General features: G+C 42.9%; 1 protein-coding gene across 4 annotated transcripts in view; it reads left to right on the top strand.

Moving 5' to 3' along the window:
- RAPGEF4 (Rap guanine nucleotide exchange factor 4) overlaps positions 1–22,593 on the top strand; it is a 308,065-nt gene that overhangs the window by 195,108 nt on the left and 90,364 nt on the right. For all 4 annotated transcript variants that reach the window (XM_019480320.2, XM_019480321.2, XM_006265237.4 and 1 more), the window contains 3 exons: positions 14,744–14,797; positions 16,276–16,382; positions 21,439–21,560. In XM_019480320.2, the coding sequence (XP_019335865.1) occupies positions 14,744–14,797; positions 16,276–16,382; positions 21,439–21,560 (283 nt within the window). The remainder of the gene's footprint in view (positions 1–14,743; positions 14,798–16,275; positions 16,383–21,438; positions 21,561–22,593) is intronic.

Raw genomic sequence — 22,593 nt, 5'->3', positions numbered from 1 at the left:
TCTAATGAAAAATTAGACCTGGCTAAAAGGAGAAGTATTTGTGTTTCTTCCAAAATGGGGTCATTGGTAAAAGATTTATTTAATCTGTTTACACCAGCATTCCATGCTAACAATTTTCCTGCTTGTGGAAACATTTTCTATATCTATGGAAAATTCCTACATTCTACCAAAAGGAATAATATAAGGTCTCTGAGTATATATAAGGTATGATATAAGGTCTCTTAGTATATCTGTCTGGGGTCTTGTGAACCCAGAACTCATTCCTGCCTGTGGCAAGGGGTCAGGCTAGATGATCTGTTCAGGTCCCTCCTGACCCTAGCTACTTTGAAACTATATATTATTAGACCTAGATTCCTTTTCAGGTTAATTTTCAAAAGGATTGTTTTCTATTAAGAAAATTTACTTGTAAGAGAGATGAAAAGTTTGCCTTTGACAGAGGAGAAGAATAAAGAGTACATAGGATGGCTGGAATATGACGCAGATGTGTTAACACACCCAAATTATACTGTCTCTCTTTTTGATACTCTTTATGTTATACATCTTGGCAAAGGGACACTTGGCAAAATGCTTTGGGGATCAGGAGTTTGGATTCACTGAAAGTGGTGCAAGGAGATTCAAATTAAGTTTCTTGCACCACTGTTGCCATGCTTGGTAAGGGAGACATTTATTGTGAAAATGGCAGACATTGTTACTAGTACTGCCAGGGATGTCTTTCTAATCCAGTGGTCTGTTTCACTTTGATGCTTAGTGATAAATCCTGGCCCCACTGAAATAACGAACTTTAATTATTTCACTTTGAGTAGTTAACAATGATTCCCATCCCTACATCTCAGCACCTTACAAATGGGTATCATGATCTGCATTTTACAGGTGGAGAGGTTGAGGAACACAATGGTAAAGTGACTTGCCAAGTTCACATAGCATGGTGGTGGCAGTATTCAGGAAACAAACATGGTTTTGCATTACCTTTATGAAATCCTGGTCCCACTGAAATTAATGTGAGTTTTCCTATTGATTCCAATTATGCCAGAATTTCATACCATGACCCCACCGCTCCCCAGCCCTGGCATGAAATTGCTCTAACTCTTGATCAAATGCCTGTGTCTCAAGGGGCAGGTCTGGCATAGGTACATGCCAAGGTATAATGGTATTCCATCTAGGGGTGTGTGAAGTAGCCCCTATCCGATTAGGATTTGACCTGAATCAGAGACAATGATTTGATTTGTTGATTTGGATCACTTGGCTGAAATGAATCGGGGACAGTTTGAATCTGAAGATTCGATAATGATTCGGAGAATCAGCAATTCGGCCATAAACACAGCTTTAAATGTTTTTTCTCGAGAGGTTCATGAATGCTGTGATGGTGGCGCAGGTGGAGCGTCCCACAGGAAATACTTCCAGTCCATTTCCAGATCCGCCACCAAGTGCTCAGGGCCCCCCCCCCCGACCCAGGAGGCACCAGTCGCCCAGCTGGGGGAGGGGCACGGGGGGGGGAGGGCCCTCAGCGCACTCTCTGGTGGACCCGGAAGTGGACTGGAAGTGCTTCTGGCCCACTTCCGGGTCTGCTGCCAAGCGCGCTGAGGAGCCCCACTATGCTCCTGTGGGATACTCCATGTGCCCCAGCATCGCAGTGTTTACAAGCCACCTGCTACTTAGAGGTATATAGAAAAAACATTTAAAGCTGTGTCTGTGTCTGAATCACTGAATTGATTCGGAGGGTTCTGATTCGATTCAGAGAGATTCAAGGGTCCCCTGATTTGATTTGGAATTTGAGATTTGGCCACCAAAGTGGGCTGAATCTCCACCAAATCAAATCAGGGACTGAAGCTTCTCTCAGCCCTAGTTGTTTCTATGTACTCTTCCCCTATAATACCAAAGCATGTTTGGGCAGCAGTTCTGTAAAAAAATCTCACAGCTTTATTTATGACTAACTTTTCATCTTCAGCACCATATATTGCTTTTGGAGATGTAAATTATGTCAGGTAAACCAATCTACCATTACTAATACCACAGAGGTCAAGAAAACATAGCAATTGTAGTGTGATACAATAGAAAAAAGTTTCATTATTCTTTCTGAGGCTAAAAGAATGCTCTGGCACACAAACCAATCACATCCACTAGCTGAGATTGCCTATGACAACTATACTCATACCTCTATCAGAGTATGGAGCATTCTTAGTGGAGTTAGCATTTAGGGACATCTTATTCAATGCATTCAGTGTAGTTATAGCAGCTGTTTCATTGTGGCAGGGAAGTAGAAAAATGACAGGAAAATAAGACATCATTAGCCATGTACTAGGGTTTTTTGTGCGCTGGTCATAGTCTGCTTCAATATTCTTTTTCCCTCTGACACTTGCAGAGAAGTATCATTTTTGGTAATGGCTGAATCATTTTGTGTTAAAAGGAAGGATGTTTACACTTTGTTGAAGAGACATTGTACAAATGGCTAAATAATGCAGGTCTGATTTAACATTCTAATATGTTTGCCACACTGATTGCACTTTGAAGATTTAAAAGGACAAATGTTCCTACCCAAGTCATTAATAAACTTAGATTATTAGGTTAGAAACAATAGTTAACATTCACTTCTCACTATTTATACTGTTAACTTTTGCATTTTATTAAGATTAAACAATAAAAATAGATCTTGAAATAAAAATAATTTCCTTAGTATTTATGTAACACCTTGTTCATCCATCATTTCTAATACATTGTACAGAGTTGACAAATATTGTGATCCCTCTATGAAGACCGTAGAAACTGAGGCACGTAGAGGTTAAGTGATCTGTGTATAGCAGCAGAGTGAATTAACGTCAGAGATGGGAAATAAATGCAGGTTTCCTGATTCCAAGTTATTACAATTTCATTTAGTCAATTTCATTTTGTTCAGCTGGCATCTGGATGGTTATTCCTTCTGGGTGTTATGCACTGCTCTATTTGGATTACAAACACAGCAGGAAATGTGTATGTGAAATAATTTATGGTCCAGAAGGCTTCTGTGAGGTGTAATTTTGCTATCTCAGTGCCACTGCCTTAGGCGTGTAGAAATAATGTGTGTGTAAAGTTATATCAGAACTTGTATCAGAATGTGTTTGCTACCAATGTTCCAGTCTTCTTTCCCACTTTTGCTGCTACAGGTCACTTTCTGAGAGCATGGGCAGGCTATATGGGCCTGATCTACATGAAAAGGTGCCTTCACATGAGAGTGTCTATAGCCTATACAGAATGGCTGAAGGTCTCCATGAAGTCTTTTTTTTCCCCTTGGACTTTTAGTCATATAATAGGTTGTCTTTACACATGCTGCAGGGTGGGGGTGCTTTAATTAGAGCTTCTCCAAGAGCCACTCTAAGTAGAGTGCCTACAGTGTCTCATGTATCCAATGTCCCGCAGTTCAAAATGGCAGCAGGAGTGCTTTACCTAAAGATCATTTGATGAGCTTTAGTTAAAACATCCTTGCCACCATTTTGAAGCATGGGGATGCTGAATACATGAGACACAGAGGTTGCTGGAATGCACTAATTAGCATGCTCCAGCAAACTCAATTAATTGAGTCTGCTCCGATGCACTGTAATTACATTGCGTTGGAGCAGTGTCCCTGCACATCTACAGATGCCATCATTCTCAGTTAGTTTCGGGTTTTGGCAGGGTCAAAAATTTTTGAGGGCAGATGGATAGAGATCAGGTGTTAATATTATATCAGGGGTATATATTCACCCTTTTTTAATAAGTGTACCCCTGGCGGCTGGACATGGAATGGGAGTGGGGGGGGCACGTGGCTGGATGTGGGGGGGGTGGGAAATGGCGTGCAGACAGAGGCATAGTTGGGGGGTGGGAGGGAGATGGTGCGTGGTTGGATGCGGAGTGACGGCAGCACAGGGTGGTGGGTGGCAGCAGCAGCTGCTACATGCGAGCTTCCTTCTCCTGCATCCAGCCAGCCAGGAGGTACCTGTGCAGCCTGCAGAAGAGCGGTGCTGCCCTTGCCCTCCCCCCGCTCTGCTCCTGGGAAGCAGTGGTATGGGGTGGTGGGTGGCAGCGCTCTGCCCCTGCCCACCCGCGCATACCCCCTAGGGCCTTCCCAAATATCCACAGGGGTATGTGAACCCCTGGTTGACTACCCCTGATCTAGGTGATGCGTATAGATCATTCTGTTCATTTCTTGCTGAGAAAACATAGTGAGCAGTATTGTTCTTTAACTCCATAGGTTCTCTCAAGTAGGTAATGTCAGGTCATCTGTCCTATTTAATATGCTTGTGTAGCCATTAAGAGAGATAGTGGGAAGAAGCTGGCGGATGTGATTTATGCATGCTGATGATGCACAGCTGTTTTGTCTCACCAGGAAAAATGAAGTTTTGCATCTCTGAATGTGTAGATAGAATTGGGGAACTGGTTGCCGTTGGATGAGACTCAGTTCTTATATATACTGTAATAAACTCAGGCATGAGAACAGCAGTCAAAAGTCTTTTTGAGTATAGTATAGTTCTAACATTTATTAATGAGTCCATCATAATCTGATTAGAGACCCAGGCTTTTTTTGATGACAGAATTTCAACAGTTAACAGGGAAGCTTTTTTCCACCTGCATTTGGCAAAAAGCTTCAGACTTCTTTATGCTTCAATTGACAAAAAGTTGACAAAAGTAGTATTAATGTTTCCTGAAAGGTAAATATATTTGATTTAATTTTTTCTAGTCCAGCTTTATTTGTTAAGTGAGGTATTTTACCAGGAACATGATACTAGTATTACATGACCAGGTGCTTGTACCGGAGAAACCTTAGTTTCTATCAGAGGGAGCTGAGGCAAAGCAGTCCTCACTATAACCTCTCGATTTTGGCATTCCTTTGGTCTGAAATACCCTGGCAACCCTCAGGCTGTGTCCTGACAAGTGCGGACATTTGGTTCCCTGGGGACAACTAATAGCAGCACACCTGCTTGTTCCCAGGGAACCCCCATGCCATGCACCCTCTAGCACACTGCAGGTTACCCTGGGTGGGGTAGGGGAGGCTAGGGTCACAACTGTGCTGGCCCCAGCAGCCTTACATTGAGCCCTAGGGACTGGGGAATCTGCAGCCACATCATGCCTGCAGCAGGGAAGCTGGCCCACAATTCTCTGGCTGGCCAGGCTCCAGTTTGGGACAGCGTGCACTCCCCACTATTTTTCTTCGTGGTTTTTTTTGACTCCTGGGATTTCCTGGAGTCAAAGTCTCTCTCCCCCGCACTACAAGGTAGCAGCACGGGAAGCACCTGAATGTGCATATTGTCTGGATGCAGCCCCAGAATGCATTGTAAAAGGCATCAGTTTTGAAGGAATTTGAAAAAGGTTAAGGAAGGAGTTCTTGGAGTACTGAGAAATGGAGGTTTCTGTTTTTATGCAGGTTTTCAGGTCTGTTGCTATTTTTCTGTTGTTTTTGGTTGCATCCCATGGGCCTGGTTATGTTTATCATGGCTTGATGTGGTGCCTGGCACAGCAGGTTGTTGTATACTTGAAATTAAAATAAACAATGAATAGAATTTTGAGAGGCTGGTATTGGCTTTTCATTGTCTCTGCTGTTGTCTCCATATACAGGTGGAACACTGATAGGCTTTGAAAATGCTTATTGAATGGTTTAAAGGCTCAGTTCTGCAAAGTGCTTGGCATCCTCAAGTCCCACTGGAATCAGTGAGAGGTGAGCATGCTCAGTAACACTTAACATCTTGAAGAACTGAACAAGGAGCCTGAACTAAAGCCTATTGAAATCAACAGCAGACTTTTCATGGACCTCTGTGGGATTTGAATTAGGCCCCAATTCATCATCACTAGTAAGGATTCAGGGTGTAAAACAAGTCTCCTGCTGCAGCAGCTACCGCCGCCGCCATCACTGCCACCACAATTCAATTTTTGTGGGTTTTGGCCTTAGTTTCCCTGTAATCCACTGTTAGCCAGCAGGGAAACAGATGCCAATTGCAATTCTTTTCAATGTCCTATGGGGAAGCAAGGACCAGCAGTGGCTCATGGGTTTGTGTGTCCCCTTGGTAACTTCACATGCCATGCTTAACTTTGATAAATATAACAAGTTGTTTTCTTTTAAAAATGAACTATATGAGGTCATGGGAAAATCATGATTCAGTGACTTTTATTTTATTTCTTCCTAGCCCTTTGGAATATGTCTTGCTGACCTTGACAACTGAGAGTATAAGTTATAGCTCCTGTGCCATTCCTTCATTTGTTTTGGCCTTGTATTGCTGAAGTTCCAAAATCTTAATTTCCTCAAAATGACTCAGAAAAGTTCTCCTTTCCAGTTCTTTAGAAAGAGAAAATGGGAGGAAAAGGGTTTTGTTTAATAGATCAAAACAATCTGACACCACAGAGCATGTGTCACATCTCCAATTATCAACACTGATATTATTGGTTTAGTGCGTATGGTGTACTTAGTGATGCAATAAGCACAGAAATAAAGAGAGTTCCTATCCCAAAGAGCTCAAGTCTTTAAATATGTTCACTGTATTACATACATTGAAATTTATGGTACTGCTCATATGCATATATGTTTGAATTGTTATAGGACTGGAGTCTAGAATTGTAATGTCTCATGTTTAATGACAGGCACCTTGTCAAGACTGCCCAATAACTTCATGCCCATTGCAGGGGACCAGACTTGTTGATCTTACAGGTCCTGTCCAGTCCTATGGTTCTATGCTTCTAATAGTTTTTATTAGTGAACTGTTGGATAGATGGAGGATGGAGAGTTTCTTCAGGTGGCCTTAGTACTGCATCTGTAGTCTAGATCACATTTATGGTTATTAAGCTAATTAAATTTAAACACACAATGCCTATTATGACAACTGGATGGAGGCTGGCAACTCAGAGGAGTTTGTTATGACCCCTTTCTGTTCTCTCCATCTAACTCAGGGATGTCCAGCTGGTGATTTGCAGACTGCATCAGGCCCACAAGGAGTTCATGTGTGGCCCCTGGGCTCCCACCAGGCCACCAATGCCCCTAGGTGGGATGTAGTTCACCTGTGTGGTGGTGGTGGTGAGGGGGCACACATGGTGGGAGGAGGCTCATGCTGCTTGCACACCATCAGTGGGGGAACAACAGGAATCACACATGTAATGGTGGTGGCAGGGGGGCTCAGGAGGAGGCTTGTTCTGCTCATGCAGTTGTGGCAGGAGTGGGGTGGGAGGCGGGGAAGGGAGGAGGAAGGGGCTTGTACTCTGTGGCAGGAGCTGATGAAGAGGGAACCCAGGGAGGCTAACCACAACAGACCTGTGACAGAACTGTTAGTTGGCCTGCAGCCTGCTGCCCCAGGTGGAACGAAATAGGGTAGCTGTTCTCCCCAGCAGCCAGCAAGAAGTTCTAAAAGTAGCCAGTTGATTTTTATCAGCTAGTGTTGGGCTGCTAGCTATAGCCTAAGGAAGGTTTGGCCACCTAAGTAATTAGTCCTGACTAGGCTAACTGTTAGGGCCCTTGATAGTATCCCCCTCCTCCCATATGGGGCCATCTTCCAGGCAGCCCATATTCTTCCCATACTCCAAGCAGGGGCAGATCCGGGGGGGAGGAGAGGGGTGCAGTGGTGCAGTCACACCCCCACTTTGATTCCTACACTACCCAGAGTTTAAAACCAATTGCCTGGCAGCAGCAGCCACACTTTATTCAGGCAGCAGCGAGGGAGTCAATTAACGTCATGGTCCATTTTAACCTACTTGATTCCTTCTAAACTCTTCATTCTACAGGTGTTAACAACCTTCTTTCTTTCTTAAAGGTCTTTAATGGTTCCAAGCTACTACTCAAACTAGCCCTTCTTCTGCAATTCTGCTGTCTGTTAGCTACTCCTGGTAGCATAGTTCCCATTTCACAGACCTGTAGACTGTTTTTTAGCTCTAGCTAGAAACGTGAATTCAGGTGTGGAAATGTTAACTCAGATGAACAGTAGCTCAAGTGTTGAAATACCTTTCAGTGAAACATTGGATGCACTGCTAGATTTTGTTTTATGAATCTGAACGAGTAATTATAATAACTACAGGACTAATGAAACAACATCTTTTGATTATTATGGCCTAGTTTGTTATGTTTTTATATATGATATAGCAGATTATTAATATATCAATAATATATTAATATATATTAATAATGTTAATATATGAATACATTCCAGTTACTTTTTTCTGTGTTTTTTTTAATAAAATCCTGTGAAACAATCATAAGTTATTAAGAGGAATACAGGCTGCGTCTATACAAGTAACAGACTGCACAGTTGTTTCTGCTCAGTCATTTTGTTCTTGCTTATGCCAGTAAAAGCCCGAAGCATTTTAGCTCTTGCTTATGCACATACTAGATGACTATGCAGTAACCAGCGTTACTGCACAGTATCTTTCCCACGTTTTTTTCCTGACACTACTGCACAGTGGCTCATTACTACTGCACAGTAGTGTTGCGTCGTGGCTAGTGCCTGGCAATGCTACTGCGTGGTTGCAACAAGCTACTGCGCAGTAGGTTGTTGCTACTGTGCAGTAACATCTCATGTAGACGCGCCCACAGAATATGAAGAGGAATAACTGATCCTTTATTCCCAGAATAATGGAGGCCATCTTTTCTCTTGGTATGATCCAAAAGAGAGAGGATTTATAAATCATGGTCTGTACTTTACTTATTTTGTCAGTGACTATTTCCTTATGATATCCTTACTAAGGGAACCCAGATTTCTTTTAGAAATCTGGCTGTTATAGAAACAGTACTCTGTAATTCAAATCACTGCTGTTAAATACTAGTAGTATCTAACTTGTTAAATGTTCCTTTGAAACTTAAATGTCTTTCTCTAGCCAACTTAATCTGAGCTCTTTGGTAACATTTATTACATTCAGTTATGCTACCAAAACAGCTATAGGATGCATCCAGATGAGCAGGGGCATGCACTTGCAGCAGCACAAATAATAGCATCACAAATTTATGCTGCTATTTTGTGCCGCAGTGCACACCCCTGCACATATATTTTATTGAGGGACAAATTGTCTTGCTTTGGACAAACTGCCCATGCCCAGCTCCTCCCAGCTAGACTTCATGTGCTGCAGGGAGGGCTGGCTGGGGCACAGGGTGCAAGACTAGCCATCAGGCAGCTGCCCCACTGAGGCAGTCTGCATCCCAGCCAGCGAGGGAATGGCATGTACTCTGGGCTGCCTGCTCCCGCATCTCCACGTTTGTCTGGGCACACACTACTTTTGCATGCTTTACCCTGCTTTTTTTATTGGGACTTTTTTTGCTACTGCGAAATCCTGGTGGCAAATTTTGCCACTGGCATGGTTTAATATGCAACGCATGTGCTTTGTGGCACCACAAAGTGGTTTGTCATACCACAAACTGCACATGCCTGCATGTGTGGATGTGGCCATAGAGTTCACTGAAGCATCTTTGAATGACCAATTTTTTCCTGGACTGGTTTTTTCCAGACTGGTTTCTGCAATATGTCTTCTTGGCAGCCGCACAGTGTCTTGATAGTTTCTTGTGATATGAAGCTTTTTCTTTCCTCTGAAGTACATGAAGGAAGTTCATGAGTAGCTGCTTTGCTTCCCAAGGCCCAGCTCCACTCTGCTTCTGAGTGATGTTCTTGGGCTTTGAGTACTGATCCTGAGTGACTTTCTCTTTATGTGGGTTCCTTTGGTTGTATTAGTACAAATTATAGCTTTAAAGACTGCATAATATCGTGGTGCTGGGAGTGGACTTTTCTCCTAGGATTTCTAATGGCTGAGTCAATTTCTTTTATTGAGAATCATCCTCTGTGTTTACTTTGAAGAGAAATGCCACAGGGAAATTCTTAAAAATGATTTTAATGGTCTCGAATGTTAAGAATTTTTGTGCTTTTTTTGTTGTAACTTTATTAGAATTCTTTCTGAGCAATGTAAATACTCATTAATTTTTTACCATGCTTTTCCTGTAGAAATCCTTTTAGATGTATTCACCTCACGATATCTCCTTCATTATGTATTTTTAAATTAGAATTAAAATCCAGAGTGAAGCTGAATATGCTGTGTCATGTAGACACACAACTTCTATGAATTTTACATTTAGAAAGACCTTTCATAGATGTTATTTTAGTAAATCATTTAAACGTCTTTACTGTGAGCATCCATGTAGATACCATTGAATCCAATGAGACGAAGGCCCAGGCTTTCTGTAAACTGCCATTCATTCCTTTCAGAATTCTTTGCTGAGTTATATTCTGTGTTGAATATTAATATAATGTACATGAAATACCAAATGAGATCTATAAAATAGAAATTGATGCATGTAAAGTCTTGTAGTAGCCTTAATGTGATTACCAAAAAAAATAAACAAAATCAATTTAGTTTTCAAAACTTCTTCAAATTTCTCAGGAAGAGGGGGGGTATTAACACATTCTAACTCAGGGGTGGGGAAAATGCAGCTCAAGGGCCGGATGTGGCCCTCCAGGCCACTCAATCCAGCCTGCAGGGCCCCTAAAAATTTAGAAAATTAATATTTATCTGCCCTGGGCTGCCTGACATGCAGCCATGGATGGCTTGCCAAAACTCAGTAAGCGGCCCTCTGACCAAAATAATTGCCCACCCCTGCTCTAACTCTTTCAGTAGTGTAAACGCCTGTTTAAAGCATTCAGTCAATGGAGTAGTCTAGGGTAGAAATGTTTTCTTACCAGTACTGACAGCTGAATGTGCTTTATGGAAAGTGTAGACCAGGACTAAAGCAAGCTCAGCATTGTTTCAGAAACCAGCATTTATTCCATGGATATTGTCTTTACTGGGGAAATTTACCAAAAGTTCAAACTGGTTTTAAAAATAGTTGGAGTCAAGGTAGTTTACACAAGCCTCCAGGATTAAAACTAGCTGACCATTCAAAGATGCTGCAGTCTGCGCTATGGTTGCTTTGGTAAGCAGAACTGAATGTAATAAATGCTGCCAAAGGGTTCAGGTTAAGTTTAAAAAACAGCTTGAATTCCCAGGAAAATTTCTCCAAGAATAGATAGACAACACCATCATTTTCAACGTGAACCATCATGTGGTGTGATCCAGTCTATACAGGCAGGTAAACCATTTGTAACATTAGTTAAGTTTTACTTGCCAGCAGCAACAATTAAATTCTTACTATAGATACAGTCTTATCATGGCCAGACTTCTTTGACAAAGGTAGGGGTGTCCAAATGGCAGCCTGTAGGACAAAGGGTTAAACTGTAGCCCATATGACTGCGGAACCCAGGGGGTAAACACTGCTGCTGCTCTTCTCTTCCCCACTCCCTCATCCCCTTGAGTTCACTGGTCACTGCTGATGACTTAAATCAGCAGCAGGAGAAAAGAGGGGAAATTGGCAGCAATGTTTACTACTTGGGTTCTATAAACAGTGAGTTTCCACACATTTTGGCTCTTTGTAATGCTACCAAGATGGCAAATCCACCAGAAAAATTACTCGTATAGAAATTACTTTGTAGTGATGTGTTCCGTAATGCTACATGTAACATATGCATAGTTATATATGGCACTACAGGTTACACTGTGGCCTCTCAGGATCCCAAACTATTTTGCTGTTCTTTGAGAGAGGAAGAACAGCTGATTCCCTGCCAGGCACTAGTGAGTTGAACTGTTCTGCCAAATAGCTGAGCTGCTGCTGATCAGCTGCTCAAGGGAGTGGCTTTGTCACAGTGTAGCAGGTCCAGTGGTAGGGTAGCCAAGTCACCACCTAGCTGTCACCTGGGTCCTGCCTTGCTTGCCCCCTCTGGCCTCTCAGGATTCCCCTGCTATAGCCTCGCCTGCCATGCCATGATGTTATGAATGGACAGGGAAGCAGCCCCTGGGGGGGTAGGGGGGGCGGGGGGGAGGGGTTCCTTTGGGCTTTATGCTCTTTTCTGGGCTGAAGCCCCCTGACCTTGACCCACTTTACTCTAGCTGGGTCCCTCTCCCTGAAGTCCACTGTACTAGGACCTTATGCTCTCAGCCCCTGGTCTTGCCCTCTGCAGGCTTGCTTTGGGCGCCGATCTTTGCTGTTTGATACCAGAGTCCTTGACCAACAGCAGCACTCCCCTGCTGTTGAACAGTCTAGGACCTGGGGTGCCCTTGGCACCCTTCTCAGTGACCTCCTCCACCCCTACAGCTACAATCTGATCCTCCAGTTTTTAAATGCAAATGACAAAATATGAGCATCTGCTCTCAAACAAAAGGTTCCCCAAACTTGGGTCAACATCACCCCATGGCAGTGCTACAACAGTCTCAGATCTGTTGCTTCCTGGTGGTGCAGGGGTTTCCTTTCAGTTCCCCTACAGTCTGGAGCCCTTCCTTCTTGGTCAGCCCAGCCCCTCTCCTCCCCAGAGCTCCACCTTTTGCAGCAGATAGGGCCAGACTGCCTCCTTGCCTCAGGCCCTGGGGCACTAGTTCTGTCCCAGGCCTATCTAACAGGTTGCACTGTGCTGACTGCATCTGGGGCACACAGCCATTTTAATGAAGGGCCCTCTGCCCCTATCAATTCCACCAGGGGCTGGAGCCAGCCAGTGGCTCCCTGGCTTCCTCTTGGCTCCAGTAGTGGTTGATTTGCTGTTTGGCAAAGGGGCTCAGTCACAGCTGCCATGGCCAGCTACAGTGTCTGTCTTATTTCCCTTCTCTGCCATAGAGGGATGGGAGCCAAAAAGTAGCTATCACCCCTTGCTAGAGATGGTTGCTTTAGGGTGGCTTTGTTTTGCTCCAGCCAGCAGATTGTGCACATAGCACTGAGGCACTTTGTAGTGCTGCAAAAATAACATGCGTCTAAGGCCTGGGTGCGACGGGGTGAAAGAAATGCTGTTGAGGTATGAAACAACTAAGAAAGAATTTACTCTAAATTTTAATTTGAAAAATTTCCATGAAGCTTAATCAGATTAAACAGAAATGAGGCTATAGCAAATATCTTTGATTTTATATATATATATATATATATATAGATATAGATATGGAAAGTTTTATAACTTGACCTAGCAAATATTTTTGTTTTTATTAAGAAAAAAATATGCAAGCTCAGTTTAATTTTTTAATATGCTTTGGCAGAGGCGTGTTATAAGATCTAACCATAATGAAAGTGAACTTCCAATATCTTCCACTTACATGGGCCTGCATGGCAAGATCATCTCATTTCTGTTAGCTTCCAGTCATATTTTCTAGACCACAGCAGGCTTGCTTTCTCCTCCAGTGGTCCTCCAGCTCCTACTACTCCCAAATCGCTAACATGACTTAATCTCCTACATAGTTGACAAGATTCCTCCTTGTTGGGACTTAACAAATGCAACACACAAGCAAAACAGATAAAGAGAGTATGTCTACATCATGTGATATGGTGCTGTGCAAAGATATCCGAATGGGCTAGTGTGAGTACTGAAGTAAGCTAGGGCAGTGCTTCTCCCAGACAAATAATTGTCTTTATGATGTATCAATTTAGGGCTAATGCAGTCAAGTTGATGCCAAATTATCCCATTAAGAGCTAATTTGGATCTCTGCATTGTATTGCATGGTGCTGTATAGATCTACTCACTCTGTCCCCAGCTTTCTCCCAAATGGAGCTGAGCTGGCATGGGAAGATTATTAATTTGGTGATTAGTATAAATCAATATCAAATTATCACCCTTTGTGGAGCAAATGGGAAGCAGGATGTGACCCTGGGATGGCATTGAGCTACTCTTCCTGTGTGCTGTGGTCTAGGAGTACAGTCCAGCCCTCAAACTTACACAGAATGTTGGCCAAGTAGATTTTCAATATGACTTTAGACAATTTAAACAAGAGTTAGTTTGCTTGTGCCATGTAACTACCTATCCTTGCAAAACATTTTTTTTCTGTCTGCTGGTCTCTTTCTTTTTTTTTTTTTAATCTCTTCTCTTTCACATTTTCTTGACCAGGTGGCTTTCTCCATTTTTTCTGAAGTGTTTCATTTTCCATTCTTATTTATCTTTCTTCCTTCTTGGCAATTCTTTTCAGGCCTTTCTTATTTTTCTCCTTCCCTTCTCTGTTTCTCCTAATACCTACTTCTCTTCTTTTTTTCCAGAGCTACTTCTGTCTTGCTTTTGTTTTCTTCTTGTCGTTTTGCATCTCTGAACCTTTACTTAAATTCTTACCAGAAGAAACTATTGGTGTGAGCTGCCTTTGCATATCTGGGAAGCTGAAAACCCTTGTGGAAAGTTGAAAAACTGTGCTTGCTGAGCAATCTGTTCCCTGAATGTCCTTCTACACTGAGGGTGTATCTTTTTTGCAATTTCCAATTCTCATTCCATCTTACAGGAGTTAATCAGAGAAACAGACCGAGGGAAAATTCAGACCTTGGAACTGGAATGTCCCTTTCTTTGTTTCTACACAGCCAGGGCTGTGGACTGAGGGCTGAGATGTAGAGGTAGCAGCATGGAGGAGTCTTGCACTTTCTGGGGGACACCAAATGCAGGCCTAGATTCATTGTAGTAGTTTGGGTTGGTGCCTAGTTTATCTGTTAAGCTTTTAGTTAGTCTACTGTGATGTTGAATATTGAGTTCTTTATTACCATTTTTAAAACCTTAAACGCTCAGTAATGGTTTACACATCTTCATGTTTCATTTTATTCTAAGAACTAAATGCCAGGTTTTGGGATGCTATATGTGGTTGCCCATCCAAGAGCATAATTTGGTCCTGTATATCATTCTTTAATTTATTCAATCTTTATTTGTTTAAGCATAGAAATTCATTTTTTTAAATCAAAATTATTTTTAATTTATTTTAATGCATCTTTTAAAATACATTTCATTTACATTTTATTTTTCAGACACCTCTCATTGAACCTCACATCCCTCTTCGTCCTCGTAAAACCATTACACAGGTAATGGGACATAGATATGTTGTAGAGTTTGGCCACTGTGTAAACTGAAACAATTTATTAGTTCTTTTCCATCATGGAGACTATCTAATACAGTACTTATGCTTTGGTTTAGATCTTTAATGGGCATGTCTACGTGTGCAAATGCTGTGGGGTGGATTTACTGTAGAGTAATTTACCCACCCCAAGCAGGCGTCTACGTGTGTGGAGATGCAGAAGCAGATCTGCTACTCCTGTAAGCTGTCTGCTCCCACCCCCTCCAACCCTGGACCAGCTTCCTGCAGCAATCAAGGGGAGTTCTAGGCTCCCCCTGGGTGCTAGCCCAGTGCCTGGCAGGGAGAATGGGGCCAGGAGAGAGCTGTCTCTTTGCAGTGTCTGGGAAATTGCCCCTGGGAGCTGCCTGCTGTCAAGGCAGGCTCTACCACTGGAGCCTGGGTGAGGACAGTGTCCCCCTGACCTGGCAGCAGGGAGCTCCTGGCCCCAGCTCCCCAACTGAGGGCTTGCTGCTAGCTGCCCCATGAGCGAATCTAGGCAGGGGCCTGAGACCTGCCCCTTCCCTGCAGCTCTTTCCAAGCCCCATGCCTTGATTGCCCAATCAGGCATGGGGCTGGGACCTGCCCCTGATAGGGACGATTCCAGGCCACATAGAGAAGTCTGCACATGCAGCCCAGAGCTGGCTGGGGACTACCCAAAATGGATAGCCTGGAGCCACCTCCAGGCTGCTCATTCAGACTTCCCCATGCAGCTCAGAGCTCACCAGGAACTGTCCCAGTCAGGGCAGGTCCCAGCCAGCTTCAGGCTGGGTAGGGAACTCTCACTGGTAGCTTGTTCCCAATCGCAAGATGATTGTTCCCAGCCCCCACTCTGTGATCATGGAGGTGGGGCTGGGAACAGTCATCTCCCAGGTCCTACTCCACAATTGTGGAGCAGCGCCTGGGAGCTCCCTGCTGCTGTGACAGGGGGACATTGTCCCCACTTGGGCTCTGGTGGTGGAGCCCTCCCCAGCAGCAGGCAGTTCCTGGGGTTAAGAAACAATCTCTTGCCCCCTGCTGCCTGCTGACCAGGAGCAAATTTGGTTCCAGTCAGCTTTCTGAACATGCCATGCTTCACAGTAACTACTCCCAAGTAAATTTGCTACTTGTATTTACAGGTAGCAAATTTACTCACGATTAGAGGAAATTACTATGTGTTAAGTGTCTGTATGTGTAGACAATGACACTTACTGTGCAGTAATTTGCTCTAATCTCAAGTAAAGCATCTCATGTAGACATGCCCAATAAGTACCTTGGGCTTACAATAAGCCAAACTTGAAGTCTACAATATGTTATGATACTTTGCACAGGTGAGCATCTGTTCAAGAGATTATATATTATAGGTGGGGGTGTTTATTGTGTTTTGTCTTTCAGAATATGCTACAGGCACAGATTAAAGGAAGTTTGAAATCTGTTCATTTTTTTCCCTTTTTTCTCTTCATCACCAAGGTTCCATCCGAAAAGATCCTCAGAGCTGGAAAGATTTTACGGAATGCAATTCTCTCCAGAGCCCCTCACATGATAAGAGATCGCAAATATCATCTGAAGACTTACAGGTGCTGTGAACTGATTGTATAGATGTTTTTGAATTTTGATACATACCATTTTGTGTCTTGTGATTTATGCCTTGCCATGCCTACAGGTCTCAAAAGGTTGGAAATTATTCGGTGATGCTATTTGTGTCTGGATGTTATGCAGTCTTAATGTGCCTGGTAAATTCTTTCTGAGGTTATTTGATTAGAGATTGAGCCCATGATTGTATACAAAGTATACATATGAAAAACCCTCAAAAATTAAAATCACAGTTACTACTGCAATACTTTATACAATATCAAGTTAAACATATGAGAGGAAGCTCATTAATACATTATGCTAGCATATCAATCTTTTAAAGAGAGTTGCAACCATGTTGTTTAATGCAGAGATCTGAAAGTTCACACTTTGTGCACTTTAGTGAAAAGCACTTCTCATGTTGTACAAGCCCCCTCTACATGTTACAAACATCACACAATTAACTGGCTAATTGCACAGTTACCTTAAGACCAGCTACATGTGCAAAGTCATTCTCATATGAGAAAAAGCTCCAACCAGCTATAAAGTTAGACCTTGAAAATGTGTACTAACTTTATAGCTGGTTGCTATCAAGCTTTAATTTTCATGTGTAGCAGGATCCTCCATGTGGCTGGGAGCCCCATCAACGGACAGGGCTCCCAGAAACAGAGGTACAACATCCGAGCTCTAAGGATCATAACTGCCATGATCCACAAGGCGCAGGAGTACATGAAACCCCCGGGCCCACACAGGATTCTTAGTCCAGTCTGCGCCTCACCCACAGCCAGGACTGAGAGACCCCACAGCTGATAGGGCTCTGGATGCCCGCTACATGTGAGGTGCAGCTGGTACCCAGAGCCCCATCAGTTGCAGGATTCTGGCTGCATGTGGCCCCTGTGGCTGGGAGCCCCCAGAGCAAATGGGGCTCCCAGTCGTAAGTGCCTGCTTTTTGTCAAACCAAGGGGAGCCCCGGATTGCGCCCCCCCCCCCGGCAATAAGGTGTGATTGGATCTAATATGTGATCCCACAATCATGCCTCCTGCCATGCACATGTGATATGGCAGGAGGTGCAATTGTGTGGATCATGCATTAGATCCAGTCATACTTTTACCTACACATGTAGAGGGGGCCATCAATTCTCAGTTCTGTTTGTGAACTGTACTTTCAGTCAGCCTTTCTGATCTCCCTGCTGGTGGTAATGGGACATTGTGATGAATGATGAAATGGGACATTGTGGCACAAGCAAAAGAGGTATTTAATATCAGAGACTCTATAACAAGGGTGTCAAACTCATCCAGACCTACAGATTGGCCACAAATTCCAGTGCATGTCCTGGAGTGGCCAGAGTACCTTGTGCATCCTGGTTTTGCTCTGGCTCTTCCAGGAGTATGCTGTGCAGCTACAGACCTACTGCTGCAGCTACAGCTGCCCCATTGCTGGGCTGGATTCTGGAGCCTTGCAGCCGCTGTCAGTCTGTATTGCATGGCACCAGAGCTACAGCTGCATGCAGCATGGCCCTGGAGTGGCATGTGGTCACACCAGGGCTGTACTGCACATGGCAACTGCTCCACTGCTTCCACATGTGAGCTGGAGCAGATGTGCTGGGCCCATCAAGTGCTCCCCACATGTTACCTGTGGGTCACTCTGAGACTTATAGGCAGCACCGGAGACCAAATATTGATATTGACACCCCTGCTCTATGCAACTCTGCATCTTACTAAATCTTGTTGGTTTAAGAAATAATAAGTAGTTATGCTGTTTAATATTTGAACCAAATGATTAAGGTATGATTCTGAGTATACAAAAACTGACTTACACTCTCCAAATATTAATACCCTTGCTAGTAAATCAGAGTATTGCTGATCCACTTTCAAAGGAGATATAGTACAGCCTCATTATAACAAGCCCCACAGGACCAGGAGAAAAGTTTATTAAAGGAAAGTGTCTGCTATAATAGGGTTAGCCAATTTGCTGCATTGTAATAATGAAAAACTTAGTTCATGCTGTTGGGATCATTAAAAGTTGGGGTTATTATAAACAGGATTTGTTATAATGAAATTATACTGTATTTTCTGTAAATTAAACAGCATAAGCCAGGAAAAACTTTGGAACATTTGTATTTCTATGAGTGTTCATCTCAATATGCACTGATGAGGTTATTTTTCTTCTTTTTATTCCTAAATTATTTAGAAAAAAGTAGGAGTGATACCCTGGAGGCACATGTAGTACATGCATGCCAGTGCTGCTCCAATCTATCTTAAAGATGACCTGGAAAAGCTGTTCTGTTCTTTGGGTTCAGTTCTTGAATAAATGAAGCCAGTGCTGTGGAGCTATGCAAAACTGTGTGTCACTGGTCCTGAAGGGAAATGACTAGAGTAGACCAAGTGGTAGAGAAATTCTGTTTTGTGATTAAAGTGGGACTTTAAGCAGGTCTCCAAAAGTGAGACTTTGTCTAACTCAAAAATTAGTATTTCAATAGCACCTGCCAGGTTAGTATCTAAAAACTATGCATGAATTGTAGAATAGGGAGAAGTCTGGTATGGATGAACCAGGCATTTCTGCATTATATCTGCTATATATAGACTTTCCTGTCTCTTCAGAATGCTGGATTTTCTTCTGTTCTAATGGTTAAGGAAATGTTAGACAAAGACAAAGAGTAAGGTCCTTACAGGGTGACCTAACGACAGCAAACATCAGGCTCTTTTTGATCTCCTTAGGGAGGTTATTCCAGAGCCTTGGGTCTGCTGTTGAGAAGGGCTTACCTCTGACACAAGAGATTGTGCATGGGATGTGTCAATCATGATCTGTCAAATAATAGCAGCTAGCATGGAGGAGTCCTAGAAGATTGTAAAATGAAATTCCCATAAGGGCTTTGTAAATTAATACCAGGAAATCCAATAATGGTTAGAAACTTAAAGCAGGTTGTGGAACACCATTATAATAGTAATTCTTCTGGGCCTCCACTGTAGGATCTGTTACTTAGCACAGTGCTTGAGGCATAATGTGTCTGTCCTTACTGGGGCTCTTGCAAAATGCAGCACAGGCACCATATGACAAAGGTAGGACAATGGCAACAAAATTATTTTATCTTTTACCTAACCAGCAATAAGATGGCTAATTCTGAGATCTATTGGGGTCAGCGTTTCCAACGTTTTCCCCTACTGGTAGTTGTAGCAAACTTTCTTTGACTTTGTACACATGGAATTTAGGACCAATTCTACATAGTCTTTGAAATTTAAAGCTGATATTAAGTTTCTTAAAACAAACAAGGTATTATCTACCATAGCAGTTGGCAACCTTTTTTGGCTGCTGGCTAGAATGACCCAGTTCAGGACAGAGGTGGGTAGATATTAGGACTCGGCCACTGCCACTGCTTCTGCATGCAGCAGCACAGGGAAATCTCCTGCTACCACATCTTCTCCCCACAGTGGCACAGGGATAGCTCCCAGCTCCCACTTCTCTCCACAGCAGAGTGACAGGAAGGGTAAGTCCCCTGCCATCAAATGCTGCCAAAGCCCCAAATCCCTGGGCCAAATCTGGCCCACTTAGGAGGCTAGCCCCTGTTCTATTGTATACATTTAATCTGTGTAACTCCCTCACAAGAAACATTCAAGTGAGCATAAAAAAAGTTTCCAAGGTTCTTTGGGTGAATCTGATATCTTGTATTAGACCAACTCAAATAGTTGGGGAAAAAAATTCTTAGCAACCTTTCACATTTAAAAAACCTTCATAAGGCTGAGGAAGCCTCTGCAGTTGGTGTGTGCTCTTCCTGGATGGAACGAAAAGTAAAGAAGCCAGAGGCTGGTATGCATGCAAGACAGGCAGTCAGTGAAGATGTAAATTGAGGAGTCAGTGGGTGAGAGACAGGCTGGGTGGTAGGGGAGAGAGAAGGGGGATGAATGTAGCAGGTAAATTGTAGTGAGGTACCTGGGGAGCCAGATGTCAGGCAGGTTATAATGTGTCATAAATCCAATGTCTATATTTAGTCCATGATTTTTTGTATCCAGGTTAAGTGAAGTTCATAGGCTCGTCTGTGAAAGTGTTTTGTAACCTTTGAGGATTAGAACTGAGAGATTGGAGAGAGAGTGGCTTTCTTGTGAGAAATGTGCCCCCACCGGTAATTGGGTATTCTTGTTTTTGATAGATTTCCGGTGTGCGTTCATTCTGGTGCACATTTGTTGTTTGGTTTCTCCTACGTATTTTCCATCAAGGCATTTGGTGCACTGGATGAGATGCACTGGATGAGATGCACTGGATTACATTTCTGGAGGTGCAGCTGTAAGATGCTGGGATGTTGATGGCTCTCTTGTGGGGTGTAGTAATTATGGAGGTGGTGGAGATGTGTGGCAGGTTTTGCATTTCTTGTTATGGCATGGTCTGGATCCATTTGGTATGTTCTGGGCTTAGGAAGTTTGCTTCTGGTGATGAGGTTAGCAAGGTTCGGTGCTTGTTTGAAGGCTAGGATGGGTGGTTCTGGGAAGATCTCGTTAAGAATAGGGTCTCCTTCTAGTATGGGTTGCAATTATTGGAGGATTTTCCATATAGATTCAAGGGAGGGGTGATATGTCATAACCAACGGTGTATGATTCATGGGTTAAAAAAGGTTTCTACATTTAAAGATACATGAACTAAGCTAAAAAGTACTATGGTTCATAGTGCTTTCCAGCAACAAAGAAGATACTGTCTTTTACCAGTCCAATATAAAAATTATTACTTCTCTGCATTGATGCAAACTCTGATCACCAGCTGAAGCCATCATTTGATTACTAGATCGTTTAAGGTTCCCTTGAAATGTGGAGCAGAGGAAACGTTAGGCACAGGGTAGCTCTTATGTTCCATTTTCCACTAGGCTTGATTGTTTTTTGCTTAAATAGTTCCCTCAAAAATGAGTATTTTGACAGGTCTTTCAAATATATTTAAATAGCTGAGAGTGAATGCTTCAATTTGTTTTTTCTATAATGGAGGCTGACTGCAGAGTTCATCGTTACTGTTCCTCATAACAAGTCCTTTAAGCACTTTCTCTATCTACTGACCTGATTTAATTTGATTTTGGCTCCTCAGACAATGCTGTGTAGGAACAGAACTGGTAGACTGGATGATGCAACAGAGTCCATGCGTTCATTCACGTACCCAAGCGGTTGGCATGTGGCAGGTACTGCTGGAAGAAGGAGTTCTTAACCATGGTAAGATAAATTTAATCAGATGCTGACTAAACCAAGGGAAATGCATCAAATCAAAGTCTCTACAGATCCCCTCCATGAAAAAAGAGGATTATGGTCACAGGAGGAATACAGCACAAAATCCTCTTCAGCCATCAGCAATGCACAGTATTGATTGCCACATTCTAATATTATACTTTTATAATTCGAAGAATGATGAAAAATAAATGAAATTGCAGTATAATGGTGACATTTCTAACTATACCTATTAGTTTGTGTTCATGGTTCATTGATACTATGATTATACTGCTACCACTATATAGCAATGGGAAAAAAAACCAAGAGATGTGTTGCCACTATGCCTTCATTACACTTACAGATTTTGAATAGAAGTTGGCTTGGGCTGCAACATTTGGAACTGAAAGCAGACATTGAGGCCCAGGGGGATGTTATAAGGATTAGTCTCAGAATTCAGGTGTGGATCTCAGATATCACAGTGTCCAGGGGTATTCAGGTCTGAGATTTTCCTTTGGGTTCCTATTTGATTTTGACATTGCTTTTATGTTTACACTCAGTGAACCTTCTGGGAAAACAGATGTTATAGCCTCCAAATGGGTCTTCTTTAATGTCACATACTGTTTAAAACAGTTTCTGTATAAAAGTTTGGTTTCCTTGCATCACACCCTGCCCTGCTCTGAGAGGGAGGAACAGCTTTATTTCTGCTAAGATCTCTGCAGAGCACCTAGTGGTGGAGGCTGCTGTACAGATGCATTGAATCATCACACATGTAACCACCATGGATAGGCTCCACCTTAAGCCAGAATTGTTTCCATTTCAGGCAGCCCCACCTCCTTGCTTGGAGAGGATCTCATGGCTGTTTTGTCTTGCCATAACTTTGTCTTGGCAAGTTTTCTGCTCCTGGAGGTCTTCCACTGCGACCCTACTGTTAGACACAGTTGCCTCAGGAGTTTTTTTTATGGCTTCAAGAGTCTCCCAGGAGGAGTTTAGATACTTCTCAATCTATTATTTTTAGGACCTGTCCACAACTGATTAGGTA

This window comes from Alligator mississippiensis, chromosome 4 (assembly GCF_030867095.1).
Source record: "Alligator mississippiensis isolate rAllMis1 chromosome 4, rAllMis1, whole genome shotgun sequence".
Classification (NCBI taxonomy): Eukaryota; Metazoa; Chordata; order Crocodylia; family Alligatoridae; genus Alligator; species Alligator mississippiensis.
The sequence above is the reverse complement of the archived record's forward strand: the minus strand, read 5'-3'. Positions and strand labels throughout refer to the sequence as shown.